The sequence below is a fragment of the Natator depressus genome, chromosome 1 (assembly GCF_965152275.1).
Source record: "Natator depressus isolate rNatDep1 chromosome 1, rNatDep2.hap1, whole genome shotgun sequence".
NCBI classification, from domain to species: Eukaryota; Metazoa; Chordata; order Testudines; family Cheloniidae; genus Natator; species Natator depressus.
In genome coordinates this window covers 129,569,452-129,586,996 of record NC_134234.1, presented here as the reverse complement: position 1 = coordinate 129,586,996, position 17,545 = coordinate 129,569,452, and the positions used below count along the sequence as shown (strand labels likewise).

General features: G+C 40.4%; 1 protein-coding gene across 2 annotated transcripts in view; it reads left to right on the top strand.

Moving 5' to 3' along the window:
* The window catches only part of ANOS1 (anosmin 1), a 176,541-nt gene that overhangs the window by 144,431 nt on the left and 14,565 nt on the right, over positions 1–17,545 (top strand). For both annotated transcript variants that reach the window (XM_074966423.1, XM_074966432.1), the window contains one exon: positions 1,481–1,636. In XM_074966423.1, coding sequence (XP_074822524.1) covers positions 1,481–1,636 — 156 coding nt within the window. The remainder of the gene's footprint in view (positions 1–1,480; positions 1,637–17,545) is intronic.

The window sequence follows — 17,545 nt, the reverse complement described above, 5'->3', positions numbered from 1 at the left end:
CCTCCCTCCTCAAACTCCTGGGAGTGACTCAAGCTGGTCTGTTCAGCAGCCCTTCTTATATGGCCCAGCCTGGCCCTGATTGGCTGTCTCTCTAAACCTTCTCCCGATTGGCTGTCTCTACAAGCCCTTGCCTAATTGGCTGCCTCCTGTATAGCCTCCCAGGCCTGCTATAACCCCTTTTCTGCCAGTATGGGGCAGATACCCCACCACAGCCTCATAATCTTGAAAATCTTTTTGGTTCCACCAACTACAGAAAACAAAGGACTTGATCCAAAGCCCAGTAAGGTAATTGAAGTTAATGGAAAGATTATCATTGACTTCAGTGGGCTTTGGATCAGACCCTAAGGGGTTTTTCCATGCTCAGGAATGTATTATTTATCATTCCACTCTGCTTCTCTGCTTCATTTTGTGAAACATACAACATGAACACCTCTTTCTGAAGTGATAGATATATAGGGATTGTCTTATTCAAACCCCTGATTGTTCCCAAGAATGGATAGACGAATAGAGGGAAGAACTAGTTGTAAATAAGGCAGAACCTTCAAATTTACATTTTATCCAATTATTTTAATTAATAAATCAAACCTGAGTCTCCTCTCCTTTCTTTGCAATATATTGTTGATTCCTCAGCAGCTTTTTGATCATTTGCATCTTTACTTTCTATTTAAGTACTGTAATTAATTAAATACATCATGTTTCATAATCAGATGTAAATATTGTCCGCTAAATTCGAATTTGCAACTTTCAGGTAGTGAAAGTGTTGATTCAAAGCTTGGATACAACACTACTGTTTTTAAACTGAAGATGCCTGGGGTATATTTAAATTCTGTTCCTAAATAGTGACATATGTTAGCAAGCTGTTTCAATATAAAAAGACATATTTATTTTAACGTAGCACCTACACCCTGTAGGTTATATTGTATACTGTACCTGTGTATTGTATACTGCATTTGTGTGTATTTAACTACTGTGTGAAAATATAGCATCCAAAATGTTATACAAAACTACAACTACATATAATGCCCATTAGAATCTCAAAGTATCAAATATCAACATTTCTTGCTCCTAGGATTATAGAATCGTAGGACTGGAAGGGACCTTTAGTGGTCATCTAGTCCAATCCTCTGCACTCATGGCAGGACTAAGTAGTAAATACTTTTATTAAATTAAATTAAATCTAAGTATAAATACAGTAGAACTTTGAAGGAAGGGAATATAGAACTATGGAACATTCTTACATTAAAATAGATTTAAAATACTCTTAAAACTGAAAGAATATTAAAGAACTAATTTGCTTCTTTATCCTTGATGTTTTGTTTATTTTTTGCATTTATTTCACTCAGTTTGGGCAATGAAACAAGAATGGTTAGTTTCTGTCAGTTTCATTTTCTGACTCTCAAACACTATTAGCACAATGCTTCAATGTTTAGGTTGCACTGTATTAAACCAAGATATTTCCCGATGGTGTTGTATGTTGCAGAAGAACAGACCTCTCCAATTGGGAAAACCCGGAAAGGACTAGCTGATCCTCTTCCACCCTTTCAAAGAAGAAGACCGGCTCGTCGTCTTGAAATTGGAGCTCCTTTCTATCAAGACAATCACCTTCAGATCAAAGTCTACTGGAAGAAGACAGAAGGTTTGTTGAAAGTTCTGTCTTTAAACAGGGACTACAATGAACCCATCTATGTCAAAGGTGGAGAAGCTCTAACACTGATATATTTACATTGAACCCCATCAAGCAGTTCTGCCCCCAAAATATCCTATTTGCTTGGCAAGCCCAAATACAGAGAAACCACTGCTGATCATTCTTCCTGGATGGTGAAAGGGTACACAGAGAGAATGCACATCTCCTGTGTGTTGATGAGCCGTGCTATGTGGTGGTATATAAGGAAGGGCTTTAGGGCACAGGTTGCAGGGATGCAATGTATTGTGAGAAGAAAAGTGATGATGAGGAGGAGGGAGGTGGGCCTTAGTCCCCCCTCGCCGTGAGTCCTGGCCCCTCTCCGTGGCCCCATCCCTGTTCCTCCTCTTGCCCCATGGCCAAGCCGGAAGCTGGATCTGGGCAGTGGTAAGAGCTGCCCAGGGAGCTCGGGCTGCTGTGGGAAGCACTGGACCCTCCACCTGCTCTGAGTGGCATGCCCCAGAGGGTGGGAACACAAGCCAGGGACACCCCAGCCCCCCAGCCAGGGCAGGTGGAGGTGTCCAGGACTCCCCAGGTGGCTCTTACCACTGCCCAGCTCTGACTTCCGGCCTGGCCAGGGGGCAGGGTCTTGGGGGGGAGAAGAGGAGCAGGGGGAAGGGCTACAGAGATGGGTGGGGCCTTGTGCCCCCCCCCCCCAAATCTACCGAGGTTCTGGCACTCCTGCTTGTACTCCCCATCCTGAGGGTGCGGAGAGGATTCCACACCCCTTTAAAGTGCCCTCTGTAAGATTTTCTGCCGGGGGGTACAATTTGGCCTTATGCAAAACTCCCATTGAAGTAGATAGTGGTTTGGTTGAGTGAGGCCAAAAGGCCTCAATCTGCATGTGGGATTCCCATTGAAGCCAGTGGGACCTCTCTGTAGGACTGGGCCTAATATCAGGATTATAAGAAAGTAAAACCAGAAAATGAATGTAAATGGAGAGAGAATAGGGTTTCCTGGCTGCCCTGCATATGCCCATTTTCTGGCCTGCCTCCACCTAAGTTTGGGACTGTGCTGATTGTCAACAGGGGTCATGCACCAGGATTCAACACAATATCTGCCAGCATATGCACTGGAGTAAATGTGGGTGAGCAATACATTCTGATAGCAGGAAAAATCTTTACTGGCTTCATGTGTTTTATGATCCCCTGCTTCTCAGTAAATGTGAGCGCCTAACAACTTCTTTTATGTTTTCATCTTTCCTAAAAGACAAATGCCATAAAATGTAAGTGTCTAATTAGGTTTGGAAGCCAAAAAGGGCTTAGCCTTCACTGCCTTCCAGAATCAAGTAGGGATTGTTACACAGTGTATCAGTTTAGTACAGGGGTAGGCAAACCTTTTGGCCCGAGGGTCACATCTGGGTATGGAAATTGTATGGCGGGCCATGAATGCTCACAAAATTGGAAGTTGGGGTGTGGGAGGGGGTGAGTGCTCCGGCTGATGGTGAGGGCTCTGGGGTGGGGCCAGAAATGAGGAATTCAGGGTGGGAGGGGGCTCTGGGCTGGGGCAGTGGGTTGGAGCACAGGAGGGGGCTCTGGACTTGGGCAGGGGGTTGGGGTGCAGGCTCCGGATGGCACTTACCTCAAGCAGCTCCCAGAAGCAGCAGCATGTCCTCTCTCCGGCTCCTACATGGAGGTTTGGCCAGGTGGCTCTGCGAGCTGCCCAGTCCACAGGAGTCTGGAGGCAGAACCTGGGGCGGGGGCAGCGTGTGGAGCCCTCTGGAGGAGCCAGAGGTGGGATATGACGCTGCTTCTAGGAGCTGTTCGGAGTCACAGCATGCACTGAGGGGGGCCAGCCCCCGACCCTGCTCCCCGGCTGGAGCACCGGAGTGGGGCAAGCCCTTAACCCTGCTCCCCAGCAGGAGCTCGAGGGCCGTAGTTTGCCCACCTCCGGTTTAGTACAATGATCAATATCCCCACACGCAGTTACTTGAATATATGCTAACAATGATAGTGGTTTTGCCTTGTAGCTATCTATAAATGTGCATCTCAAATTAATGTCCACATAAAAATACATTAAAATAAATACCAGGTCTGAAGTCACATCCTACCAAAGGAATGATCCCTTTTCCTCTTGACTTTTGCAAGTGATTTTTAGGAACCCTGAAGATTCTTCTATTCATCATTGAAATTACCCTTATCTTAGCTTCTCACATCCAGGCGCTTTCAAATCTTGGTGCTTATTTCTGCACGACATTTAAAAGATCTGGCTGTTCCACTCTATGCCCACAATTAAACTGTTCATCATCTCCTGATTTGATCATGTCAGCCTGCTCTTCTTTGGCTGTACAATATCCACCTTGCCCCCCATTCAGATTAATTCAAAATGCGATGGTTAAAATCATCTTCCTGACCTGTGAGTGTGATCATGGCTCCCTCTTCTTCACCACAGCAGATTCCAGCATCTTGTCTGTCAGGGATGCCTATGAATTTATATCTTAGTATTTAAAATAAATAAATAATGGCTTTAAATGATCTATTCCACCCACAGCAAGATTATGTAACTGTATATGCTTATCACTGTTACTGTTGTCCTCGCTCTGATGATTATAATCACTCATTCTTTTTAAAATTAGACTGAAAGTTCTTTGGGGGCAGGGATTCGATCTTGTTTTGCAGTTACGCAGGTCCCACTATGATAGTGCCTTACTCCTGAATGGCCTCTGCTACTTTAATACAAATAACAATGAAAAGAGTTGTACAAATCATGCTCATGTCTATCCCTAAAAGACATGAAATGGAACACACGGTGGAATGAAACGTTAAAGTAAGTATAGATCAGAAGTTTTCTACTCCCCCTCAAAACTCTATATTGTTTTTGGGTGCATGTTTTTTTTTTAAATATTCTAAATCTAACATTTTAATTTATTCAAGGAGCATAACAAATTCACTAAAAATAGAGGTCTCATGACTTTAACAAGAATTTTGATCTTAGTACTGATGTCTTGGCCAGATAACAAATAAGAGAAGAAATTTACCGCTGCAGGTGCAAGTGGCTGTGGTATTCTTCTTCACTTATTATCATGAAGTTGTGAAGTGTTGCAGTGACCTATATTAAACAGCTCTCATGCTCCAAATCAGAGATGATTGTGTTTAATGTGTTTTATGTTTGTGATGATTGTGTTTTAACGGTGGGCGAAGTGCCTACTATATAGGGTGCTTTGTGGATCCTTTGAATTGAAAGACAGTTAAACTGAAGTAAAATATTGGTATAAAGACTATTTTCATCTGTAAGAAACCCTTTTATTTTAAATAAATAATTACATTAAATCTTCTCTCAATAAAACTTAAAACAATGAAATGTTGTTCCCGTAGTATATTAATAATCATTAAGAAATTGGTTTTGTATACGTGGTTACAATGAGCTAGACCATTCTGCTGGGCAGGTTACTGATGTGTAGATGCGGGGCAACCACAGCTTTGGACTTGTGAAGTTTCCTTGGATTTCTGTCTGGAAACCAGGTTTATTCTTCAACCATGGATCCATCTATCTAAGAATTGCTACTGCTGCCCATGACTGTATAGTATCTGAGTATCTTCTATGTGAAATAGCTTAGCAACAGTAGAGTCCCGAGTGGTTTTTATAGTGTCTCTGGCTCTTCTCCTTTCTTAGGATTGTTTTTTTTGTTGTTGTTGATTTGTTTGTTTCAGGTCTTTTTGTTTTGTCTTTGAATTTTGGATTTGTTGTTGTTGTTGTTCCCACGGGGGGAAGTGCTAGATGGGAGTGCCGGTGTTGAGAAAATTGTTTTTATGAACGGCAGGGGTTTTCAACACTAGTCCTGTGGTTACCTGGAGGCACAGGCCGTCCACGCAGAGACCCTCTAACTTTCTGGTGATGTTGTTGCAGCTGTCCCTGCAGCCCCAAACCAGCCCACCATAACCCCACACAGAAAACCTATATCCCTCTGTGGCACTTTCAAAAGAGTCTTTGTGGGCCAAGGGAAGAGAGGAATGATGCAATGAAGACTAGACAGCCTCCTTCCATAACCTGACTTCTGTTCTGTCCATCCCAGGAAGTGTCGGGGATAATACATTATTTTACAACACATTTATTGATGGCTTTACTACACCCTCCAGTACATATTTCTATTTATGATTTCAGAGCATCTAATTATATATATATATATATGCATGCCAGTGAATGCCAGAGGTTGGAAGGCCAGATTGACTTCTCTGGACTCGATCTTCTCCTCTTTATGGGTCTCATTCTGAAAGTTCCATTAATATCACTGAACTTGGAGCATGCAAGCAATGTAGGATCTGGCCTTCTGTGTTAAAATAGATCACTTTTTGCAATAATATTCAGGCTGAATGCTGTTTTATGATGGCAATTATACATGCACTTCAGGATGTGTGTTAATGGGAATAACTCCCATGGAATCAAAAAAGAGGAACTTTATTCTCTATAGATCAGTGGTTTTCAAACTTTTTGTATTTGTGACCCCTTTCACACAGCAAGCCTCTGAGTGTGACCCTCCCCTTATACATTAAAAATGGTGTGTGTTGGGGGGGTAATTTAATTTAATGGGGGCAGGGAGTTGACAGCTCTCAACCCCCATGTAACCACCTTGTGACCCCCTGAAGGGTCACGAGCCCCAGTTGAAGAACCCCTGCTATAGATGTACTTCAATAATTCTCATCGCTTACTGCAGTAATTCTCATCAGTGAGAATAACATACTGTAATTTAGTGCAATGATTTCCTTCCAATGCAAAATGTCGCAGTACTGTGTCCTAAACCCATTGCTGCAACACAATTGATGTTTTAGTGGCTCTTATTTAGGGATAATACAGCTATTTTTACTTAGGCAAACTCCCATTTTATCAGTATTCTGCCTGAGTCATGACTATAGCCTTTGCCCCATATTAAACATCATTTTATTGAGTTCATCAGTGTTTCCACTTAGTGTTGATTTTTTTACCTCTTACTTTTGCTTGAAAGTATAGCTGTTTAAAAAATATTTGTACTTGGCTTCAGATTTGATTCTTTGCTTTAATACTTACCAGAAATGCAAAGCAAAGCATGTCTTAAGAGGGATTGAAGCAGGGAGGGGCAAAAAAATCTCTCCTGCTCTGTCTGATAAATCAACTGAACAGGAAAATCAATTAAATTACAGGGAAGAATAAAACACAGGGCAAGGCAAAGCAGATAGAAAGCTGCCACAAAAGATTTTATAACCAGGTCACTGGAAAACAAAACTAGCTCTTTCTTAGTGCAGGAAGGTAAATGAAGTGACTGTTTGCTTAGACGGTTTGTTTGTAACAGGTCATTTTCATCCTGTAGGGTTAAAAATAATGTGAATGCTTCCCAGAATGATCTCTACCAGGCATTGGGTCCAGTCCTGCAACCCTTCTATATGCAAGCAGTTCCATTAAATTAATGGGACTATGCAAAGTGAGTAAGGATTGCCAGATCTGACCCACTGGACAATACATTTGTTAGTGTGGGGAAATCAGCAGTGTTGCCCATGCATCGAGGAATTATTTCAGTTAGTAATAATTAATACAGGAGGGAGATCAGTGTTTGAGTACATAGCTATTTATTAATTTATCATGATACTTTTTTATACTTCCTCAAACAATTACACAGTTTCACTTTAAAGTATCACATTGGTCCAGATACTTCCCTCCAACAGGAAAATATCCCTGTGAAATAACAGCAAAGTTTAGGGCAGCACATTTCCCTCATATCATCCCCATGAGAGCATGGGGACAGTGATCCTATGGAATAAGTGTGTGTGTGTCTGTGTGAGGAACCTCCAGTACCACTAAACGGGCGGGGGTGGGGGGGTTGCCCCAACTACAGGGATCACTGAGACCAGCTGTGTAGAAATTCCCCGTACACATTGAATAATTTGTTTCCCAATTGGCTTACATGGTGCTTTTGGCTTCCTCATCACTGCTGAGCAATCCTACCTTTTCCAGGAGGAACTAATGTGATGATGGGGAAATTAATGCTCATTTACCAGCATTAATCTCAGTGGGAAATTGCTAGGGCATTTAAACAACCTGGGCCAGAGGGGCATTCTGCATTGAGCAGTTTCTGCCTAGCTCTGGGTGCGTTGGTGTTACATAGTTCCAGAACAAGTGCAGAGCCCCTCCTGTATGTTACTAGTGTTGAGGGACTTCTTTGAGTGTGGGTATATGAGGCATACGCAGCACTGGCACAGCTACCCTCCCCTCGTTGGCCTTTTGCTGCCCTCCATTCAGAGGAAGGAAAGGGGAGCATTCAGCCAACTATGGTTATATTTGTTATACTTTTATAAGCTAAACAACACTCAAAATATTTATTTCCTATATGCTTAAATTCTGGGTGCCTATCCCTAAACTTTAAGTGCTGGCAAAACTTAAGATCCATCTGGTGAAAGCCATGAAACAATAACATATAAGAGAATTAATAGTAAAACAGATAGTATATAAGTTGGATGTGTAATTGATGGATGAGATGAACAATAATGGTGAAATTCATGTTTCCCAGGTGGGAAACACTGAATGCAATACAGCCACCAAACAGACAATCCCCAGGACTGCAGCAAAATCTCTTCATGGCCACAATGGGCTGGAATATTGTCTTCAGATTCCGATACCCCCTACATGGAAACAGTGCCCCTTGCCCGTGATTCAATCCCAAACCTCCCGTCCATACCTACATAGCAGACCTCTCATCCCTGCCTGCATATTCAGCATGGATATAGATGCTCTGTGCATGGCTGTTCAACTGTGGCTTCCTTGTATAATCTCATCCCAGGGGGTAAGCCGTGCTGGAGACTCTTCTCCAGTCCTCCATGAGACTGAACCTCACCCCAAACTATAAGTAGTTGTGAAAGACCATAGGCTTCAATCCTTCAACCCTTTGCCCATATTTAACTTCACTCCTGAGCACCAACTTTTCCTTTTCCCTGGGGGTGCTCCACCCCCGTTCCACCCCGAGGCCCCGTCCCCATTCTGCCCATTCCCCTAAAGCCCCGCCTTCACGCTGCCTCTTCCTGCCCCTGTTCTGCCCACTTCTCCAAGACCCAACCCTCACTCCACCTCTTCACGACCCCACTCTGCCCCCTCCTGGAGGCCTCCCTCCACCCTCCCTCAAGCCCCTCCCTGAGCTGCCAAACAGCTGTTTGGCAGCAGCACTGCCTCCTATCAGCTGATAAGCAGGGGTGGCAAACAGCTGTGGCTGATCCACTATTTCTTTTCCATGGGTGCTCCAGCCTTGGAAAACCCATGGAGTCGGCGCCTATGCTCCCGAGTGTAGTAGTCCAGTTGATTTCTTTTACATATTTCCAAGGATCTCTATTGCTACCAACTTCAAGAATATAATTTGTTTTGAGTAGAAGTTTGAACAGCACAATTTCTTTCAAGTTTACATTAAAAGATCAAATAGAAAACAGAGGGCAAATTAAAAACAAAACAAAACATGCCAGGAGTGTAGTCCAGGGTGTGCTTACCATACTGTGGAATTTTATAAGATTGCTGACAAGACATGCAATGTAACATTAGCTGGGAAATTTCCAGAGAAGACTCATTTTAACAAGGAATTTAAAAAAACCTATGTATTGGCTAACCATTGAACAAACGGTTTGCCCAAATTAGTTAGTTTTTTTCTACTGTTCAAGAAAGACGAGTATGTTTCCAAAAACATCATCTTTCTTTTGCCGCAGTAACATCTGTTTATACAGGTTTACATTTTTCACTTTTTCAGATTCGTTCTTGTCTAGTTAACAATGATCAGGTCTCTCTATAAAGTGAATTCTTCTAATCACTGTTAAGCCACATGTGAAGATATTAACATTTCACTCATTTGGAGACTCGGCCTATCAGCAGCAGTTAACTAACCACCTTGACTAAAGGGCAGATTTTCAAAGGTGTTTAGGCACGTAAAAATACAGATAGTTCCCTAGTGGGATTTTCAAAAGCACCTAAGCAATGAGAGTTATGTGCCTAGTGAGATTTTCAAAAGTATCCATCTGTATCTTTAGGCACCTAAATACCTTTGAAAATTTGGCCCTGAGTAGTTAGCCTGAATCTTAGCTTCATATGGTACCAGACATGGCAGAGTGCGGCATTATAGTTTCTACAATTGGCAAAATTTCCCTTTAAAAATGTGGGGTGCCTGTGGACATTGCTGGCAAACAGAACTCTCAGTAAATATATTGTTTTGTGTACTCTACCGGGCTCACACCAAATTCCTGAATGCAAATACTGTTAATCATCAGTGCAGTATGCGTCCAGATGTGGATACACACATTGTGGCTTGGGCCCATCTTTAAATTACACACTTTCCATTAATGTCATTCTTTGAAGGGAATTACCATTTTATTATCCAAATGATGTGTGAGAGAGAGAGGGAGAGAGAGAGTGTTTTAAATGGCAGAGAGTTCAGAACCAAATTCTCAACAATTTAAACACAAACACTAATATTCCATATTAGAGCAGGAAACTATAGATTACCTTTTGAAAGAACTGTTTATTTGAATGAAGTTTAAATGTCAGCCAAGGGTTCTTTTGGTGTTTATTTTCATTGTGCTGTATGAATAAGTGATCATTAAAGGTGGAGTGTTTTTTTCAGAGCTGTCATGAGAACCATAACTACGTAACAATAAAATCCACTGCTTGGCATTTTGGAATCTTTACTTCTTATGCCATTGGATGGGTAAAGGAACAAACAGATAAACTGTCATGTAAATGCAATTGCAGGAGAAAACATACCTAGGACTACATAGGAGGTGAAAAAAGAGGAGAGGAGCAGCAAAATTTTTGCAGGAATGTAAAGGACTTTTATGGGGATCTCCCCCCCCCCACACACCTCCACCCCCCGCACACACACACACACACACACACACACACACACACACACACACACACACACTCTCTAAACCATTAGGACAGTATAGGACACACCTAAAGGAAAAGAGTTTTTGTTACTTGAATATTAAGATTAGGACCTCATCCTGAGATATGTTCCACAGGGGGATGTCCTGAATATTACTGGAAATGCCATTGAGAATTCAGCCAATCAATAGATTCATTTTTCCCTCTGAGTTTCAGTGCCCTACCTTTGGAATAGAGTGTATAATGTTTGCAAAATACACCATTTCACAGGAGACATAAAAAGGCCTGTTTGCTTGCAGTCTCTAAAAAACCCACAGCACTTTTTGCAAGAAGAGTGTTGTAAACTTTAGTAGGACAGTAGTCAAATTCCAGATTAGATACCAGTAATTACATTCTGCCTGTCTTCAGTTTCTTCACTCTCTTTCTTAAGCCATTTTATAGTGTTTCTATGTTCTGTCAAGTAGTTGCGACTGTGTGGGTCACCATAGATTTAGCTGCTTTTAGCAGTGGAGAGAAAAGTAGATAAGAGGAACAACATAAATGAATAAATAAATACATAAAATCACATGTATTTACTTGACCTTTATCCATGTTCATGCCTCTTCTTTACATTTGCTTTCCAGGAGCATTACAGCAGTTGAGTTTTACTTATACAAATGCTCATGAAAAGTTAATTTTAAGCTTGCATGTTTCAGTATTCACCCAGGGCTGAAGCATGGCCCAGCTACCATGGTGGCACAAAGGTAAAAGATGTCTCCTTTCGCCTATGCACCAGCTACTGATATCATGGGTAGCGATGTGGGTGTGGAAGCAGGTTTCACGGTGCCACTATGCCTCCTCCCTATGCAGGAGGGGTTGGGCAGTGAGAAGAACCTTGGCTCTACTCCCTCCAGCCCACTCAGCAATGTAGCTACCTTGGCTTACCAAGGGTTGTATACTGCGAGGGAATGGACCTGGCACAGTTTTCTCCCTCCCTCAAGTGGCAGAAAGTCAAGAAGAGAGTCTATGACTTGGAGATTCAGAATCACCCTCCTAGGCTGCTCCAAGGGCAGCATAACACTGTGGTGCTCTTGATGCTGGGCAGATCATCATGTTATCATCAGCCCTGTGAAAATAGTGCATTCTATATAGGATGGTGGAATACTGCTCATCACAGCATATGTATGCAGCTCCCCAAATCTCTTGCTATAGCACTTGCCACAGAGACAGTTAAATAAGCTAGAGAAGTCTTTAGACAAGCCCCTTTCAACTAAGACTTCACCAGCTTGGTGTGAATGTAATTTTGTGATGTGCAGTTAAATTTAAAAACTTTAGCCAGTCAATAAATCTTGCAGTCATCTAATTTGTGTAGAAATAATGCCTTGGCATAGGTCTGCGTGATCCAGAAAGGAAATTGTTTAACTTCCCTCATCCTGTTTATCTTCTACCTCTTTCTAAGAGACTCAAAGCCCTAGAGACATGTTCAAGCCCTTCTCCTGTTAATAAGATGCATACTCCTCCATGACGTGATTCTTCCAGAGGCCAAGCATTTTGGCTATGATCCACTTAAGCACATGCTTAACTATTGAAGTCAACAGGACTGCTCACATGCTTAAGTGCTTTATTGAATCAGGGCCAAAGTGCTCAGAATCTTGTAGGATCAAACCCCTAATAAGGGAACAAAAACCAAACCACATCACTTATGTGGCTAATCACTACCAATCAACACCTTTCAAATAATATGGAATACTTGAAGCAAACTATTTGTCATCTATCTATAGAGTAAGGTACACACACAACAAATGATTTGAGTAATTCTGAATATGGAATAAATTAAAGGAAATTACAGTCTGCCTCTTTCCAAAAGTAGACTGAATTTATTTTTACATTATTCAATGTAAATAATTTGCTCAGCTCTGATAAATATCCCTTTAGCAACACAGTGTGTATATTTAGCTAGTTACATTTGTCTAATTTGTTGGGGTCCTTTGTGCTGAAAGGCACATCATATAAATACACAGTATTATCATATACTAAAACACTAATTTGGCTTAAATTTGTTACTTGTACTTGAAACATTCCAAGTTAGATCTTTTCATGCTACCCCAATAAAAGCTGCTTTATTTCTAGTTTCATAGTCTTCATTTGATGTTTTTTTTTTAACTACATGTAGGCACATTTCTTTCCACTGTGAATTATCACCCACACCACATTGTTCCAAATTCTCTGGCAAACACAGAGCTCAGTTCAGTGTTAGTGTACAAGGAGGATCTGTAGCTGAAGCTTGAGTTTTCATTGGATTTAAATCCTAGACTATGCTATTCTTGTTGAAATCTGCTTCGAACTATATAATGGGCCAAATTCTCCCTGTGCACCAAACTTCAATTGCCAAATTTGAACAAATTTTATGTAAATCTTTTGTACAGATTTACATTAAATGTGTGCAAACTTGGCAATTTAAGTTGGGTATGCAGGGACAATTGGAATTCAAAGGGGAAAGTCTGCAGAAAACTACGACTGGCTTTGGTGAAACTCTGAAAACTTAAGGTGAAAGTTTTGGAGGTGCTAGCCATACAAGCCGTAGCCTGTCACTAAGTTCATTGTGTTCAAGCAAGCCTTGTCTGATGGACTCTTTCAAATAAGTTTTCACAGTCCATTTGCTCATAAACAAATATCCTCATATGGAGAGCAACAGTATCCTGGTTGGCACTCATTAGTACTCTTGCACCAACATGTGTCAACAAACATGCACAGAACTAAATAATAATAATACTAAGCCCCACCTCATATATAATGCTTTTCAGCCACACAGCTCCAAGTTCCTTACCTAGGAGGTCATTATCATTAACCCCATTTTACAGATGGGTAAACTAGAGGGCACATAGATGAACTGACATGCCCAAGATCTCCCAGCAGTCCAGTGTCACCAGTGGTAGTAGAACACAGCATTTCCAAGTCCCAGTCCAGTGCTGTATCCACGAGGTCACATGAGCTCAAATACAAGGAGATAAATACCCTTTTAACTCTATAGGCGATCTCTCAGCACAATAGTGAGGCGCATTGGCTTGGTGGGGTGGGACTGTCATACTGCTACTGCCCAAGCTATACCAATACCTATTCTAGCTATGCAAAAGACTTCAGTTTCCTAGATTGTTGTCCTGACACCCTTCAGCAGCAAAACATACACTGTACCATAGGGAAAAAAGCATTTGAGGCAAAGAAAGAAGTTGTCTGTAGTAACATGGTAGAAAAAATAAATCACATTTGATAAATTATTCACATAGCCAGTGTCAGGAGGAAAACACATCAGAACAGAAACATGGAATATGTTGGCAGAGAAAAGGAGTAGAGGTTACTTATTTTGTTAAGGTTTTTTACTATTTTACTAAGGTTTTACTATTTTAGTATGTTTTTTTTTACTATTATTTTGTTTATTTTACAATAAACTTTAGAATCATTTTAACCAAAAATCCCAGCTGAGGAGTAGTAACAATATCAACTAAAATTGCTTTTGGTATTCAAAATAAAACTAAGAGCTTCAAACACTGTTTTGAGATTACAAGATTTAGCAGATGTAGGATATATGCCTACAGGTCTGGAGATACCCATATCTAGCCTTATTTAAATAAGGTTTTAATGGTTTAGGCAAAGCATTCCAACCTGGGTGCCTAAAGTTGGGATTCTAAATCCATATTTATGCTCCTGAATAAAAATGACCTGAGTCTGAAAGTTGCTGAGCTCCTGGACCTCTCCAGGACTTCAGTAGGAGTTAAGGGTACTTGGTAAAGATGCTTGAAAAATGCCAATTATTTGGCATTGGGAATTTAATTAAAAAATCTTCTTTTCATTTTTGTCACAATTTCCCATTGATTACTCATTTTTTTTAATGAAAAAAACCCTGACGTTTTTGGGTTTAAAAATGTTAAAAAATTGTTTTCTGTTTGTTTTATGTAAAAAAACCCCAGAAAGTTATGTCTTTGGTTGGTTGGTTCGTTTTTTGCTTTTTTGCAAAAATCTAAATGACTTTTCATCTAAAACTTTTCAGTGGCACCTCTGAAAATCAACTCACTTCTATTCAGGCATCTAGGCGTGGATATAGGGCACCTATTTAGGAAAGCTTTTAAGCACATGCTTAAATCCATCCCAATTCAAGGTAGCAAGGCAGCAGTCTTTTTGTTAGTCTCTTTAATTTCAAAAGTTATAGTTACAAGGAATAGCAAGGCTTTCTGCTAAAACTAGCTATGATAATGAAAGAATCCTACTGCATATTGGGTATTCTTACTAATTTTAACTTCACAAACAACTTTTCATATGTGACTTCCAGGCATGCCTATAGATTATAGTGAATTAACTTCAACTGTCTATAATTCTGAATCATGAGCCTTGGTGACTCTGCCATTAGACTAAACAGCAGCTTGAATTGGTTGCCCATTGCATTATCAGCTAGAATTACTACTGCCATGTTTATAGCTGATAGATGAACAAAAAAATCCAAAGAAAAGCACAGTAGTGATCTCAGTAGGGACCAATCCACATTGCTGATGGGAAAAGCTACAGTAGGTTTTTCTTTTGCATTGTTTAAATCTCACAGATTTATACTACCCATAGATGAAAACCCTAGAATCATACAATTTACACTCACAGTTAGCACCCTAATAAAGAAAAAGGAAATGTATTTTCAGAGGTTTAGAAAAGTTTCTCACTAGGTTTGGCTTTCATATCTCAGCTACGCTAGATCTATTTGTTTTCAAATATATTAGGATGTAGTTATTTTTAAAGGTGATGTTGTTACTAAACGTGTATCCTGCATAAACAAAGCATGATTTTTTTTTTATATCTGTTACTCTGCCAAAGCAAAAACATCCCTCCAACCACTGAAAAAGTGCATTGCTAACCTAGAGACTGTTTTTCCCTCCCACATTTCAGTTTTCTATCCGAAATCATGGATGCTATAGAGTTGTGGTTTGTGTTGGTGGGTTTGGGGGTTATTATTTTTTATTTCCTTTCAATCTTCTTGCTAGCCAAAATGCCTGAACTCCTTTTTTGCTCAAACTCTCTAAAAATGTCCAGAAAAAAGACCTGGAAAGTTTTAGCCCCAAACAAACAAGTTTAGGAAAATCAGCTCAATGAAAAAGGCCCTTTAGAACGGAAATACAGTGAGTAACCTTAACTGTATCTATTACTATTCATGCATTCCAGCCATGACTGGTTATATATATGTTGAGACAAGTTTTTGAAGTAATTATAACTGTTTATAAAACTAAAAAAAAAATAAAGGAATATGGTTTTGGTGTGGCAGTTATGTCTAGGTGATCAGGTTGTTACTGGGATATGAAATGTGAATGATAAAAAAACAACAACAGAAAACATGAGTAGTAATTAGAGATATTACAGACTTTCTTCACATCAGCCCAGCAACAATCTCATTTGAATACAGCAGCAGGAAGCCTCTTGGAAAGTTGTGCTTTGAGTTCACTTCTTAGCTTCCCCAACCATGTAGAGAGACAAAGAGGTTGCCACTGCCTGAATGGATAGGCAGGAAGGAAGGAAGGAATGAGGTGTGAGCAGGGTACGTGTATGCCCAGGTGGAAAGATCAGATAACAGGTGGGGAGCTGGACAGAGTCCTACAGTTCCCATAGAATTTCCTATCTGGCCAAAACCTGGAAAGATATTTAAATATTGTGTTGAAAGCCTAATTTCATGAGATTTCCAGTCTGAGGATTAGCTAAACTCGAGACTGGTCAGTTAGGATACTTAACCAAAGCAAACTTTTGAAACCTCAGGGTTCATAGAATCAAAGAAATGTAGGACTGACAGGGACTTTGAGAGGTCACCAACTCCAGCTCCATCTTTCACTGGTTGTTCATATGGAGGTGTTCAATGGTCTATTTGAAATATTAGTGGTCTTCTCTGGTTCTTGGTGGACAGGTGACCAGGCCTCCCTCAATCTGTGACAAAGCCTACAGCAATACTTTTATCTAATGACTAGAGAGTGTATTGAATTTAAAGTTTGAATGGCTCTATAAGTGGTCTGCCTTGTGTAAGTATACTTTAAAAGAGTAAATTTTTGATGATCAGAAAGTAGATCAATAAGAAGATTCACTATACAGTCATTCAGCAGAGACTTCAGATGGTTAATAGAATAGCACTGAGTTTTCAGGTCTCTAGATGCCAGATGATGGACTGCATGTCCTATGTGTTTGTCTCGGAGAGGGAGCGAACAGAGAATAGGAAATAATTGAATAAATCAGAACAGATGAAATCAGATGAGACCTACTTGCAGATGCACTGTGAGTGTGTATCTCCCTCTGACAGGTACGTCTAATGGCAAAGCCACAATGGTCAGATTCAAGTGAGAACACCTACCTTTTAAAAAAATATGCGAGAAAATAATTAGAACACAGTTGATTGTTTCTTCACTCATTTCTTATTGAAAACTTTTGGGCTTCGAGAGCAGTCATGAAAATAATTAGCATATATGTTGTTATGAAGACAACAGCTACAAAAATCCATTTTGAGCAAACTTCCAATAAGTCTTTCTTACCAAACTCCGTTTGTGCTAGCTTCAGAGATCACTTATTTTGTCTTTAATTTGTAATTCCTCTCTTCTGCTTCCAAATTGCTCATAGCAGTCTATTGCCAGCTCAACCCTAACGCCATCAAAGGTATTTCTTTTCCCTTCCAGAAAACCATAATCATGCACTTGACATGAGTAACTCTGGCATAACAAGTTAATTACTATAATAGACATTTAATGTTTATATCCACTATACATAGAAATATGAATACTCCAGGAAAACAACAAGATGCTTTTGTACCACCATGTTGCGTTTTCTTTCTCAGTTCTTCATTGTTCTTTGTTTTGCCCCAGTCTGCTTTATCATACAGTCTGCATTGAGAGGACTGGTTATAAATTTTATGCCTGCCACTACAATTCTGTATGGAGCTCTCAAAGAATTCTTACTAGAAATCACTCTGATAATTAGGGAATTGCTGTTGTAAAGTCTGCACCATTGAAGTCACGGAAGTTTTGCCACTGGTTTCAATGAGAGCAAGATCAA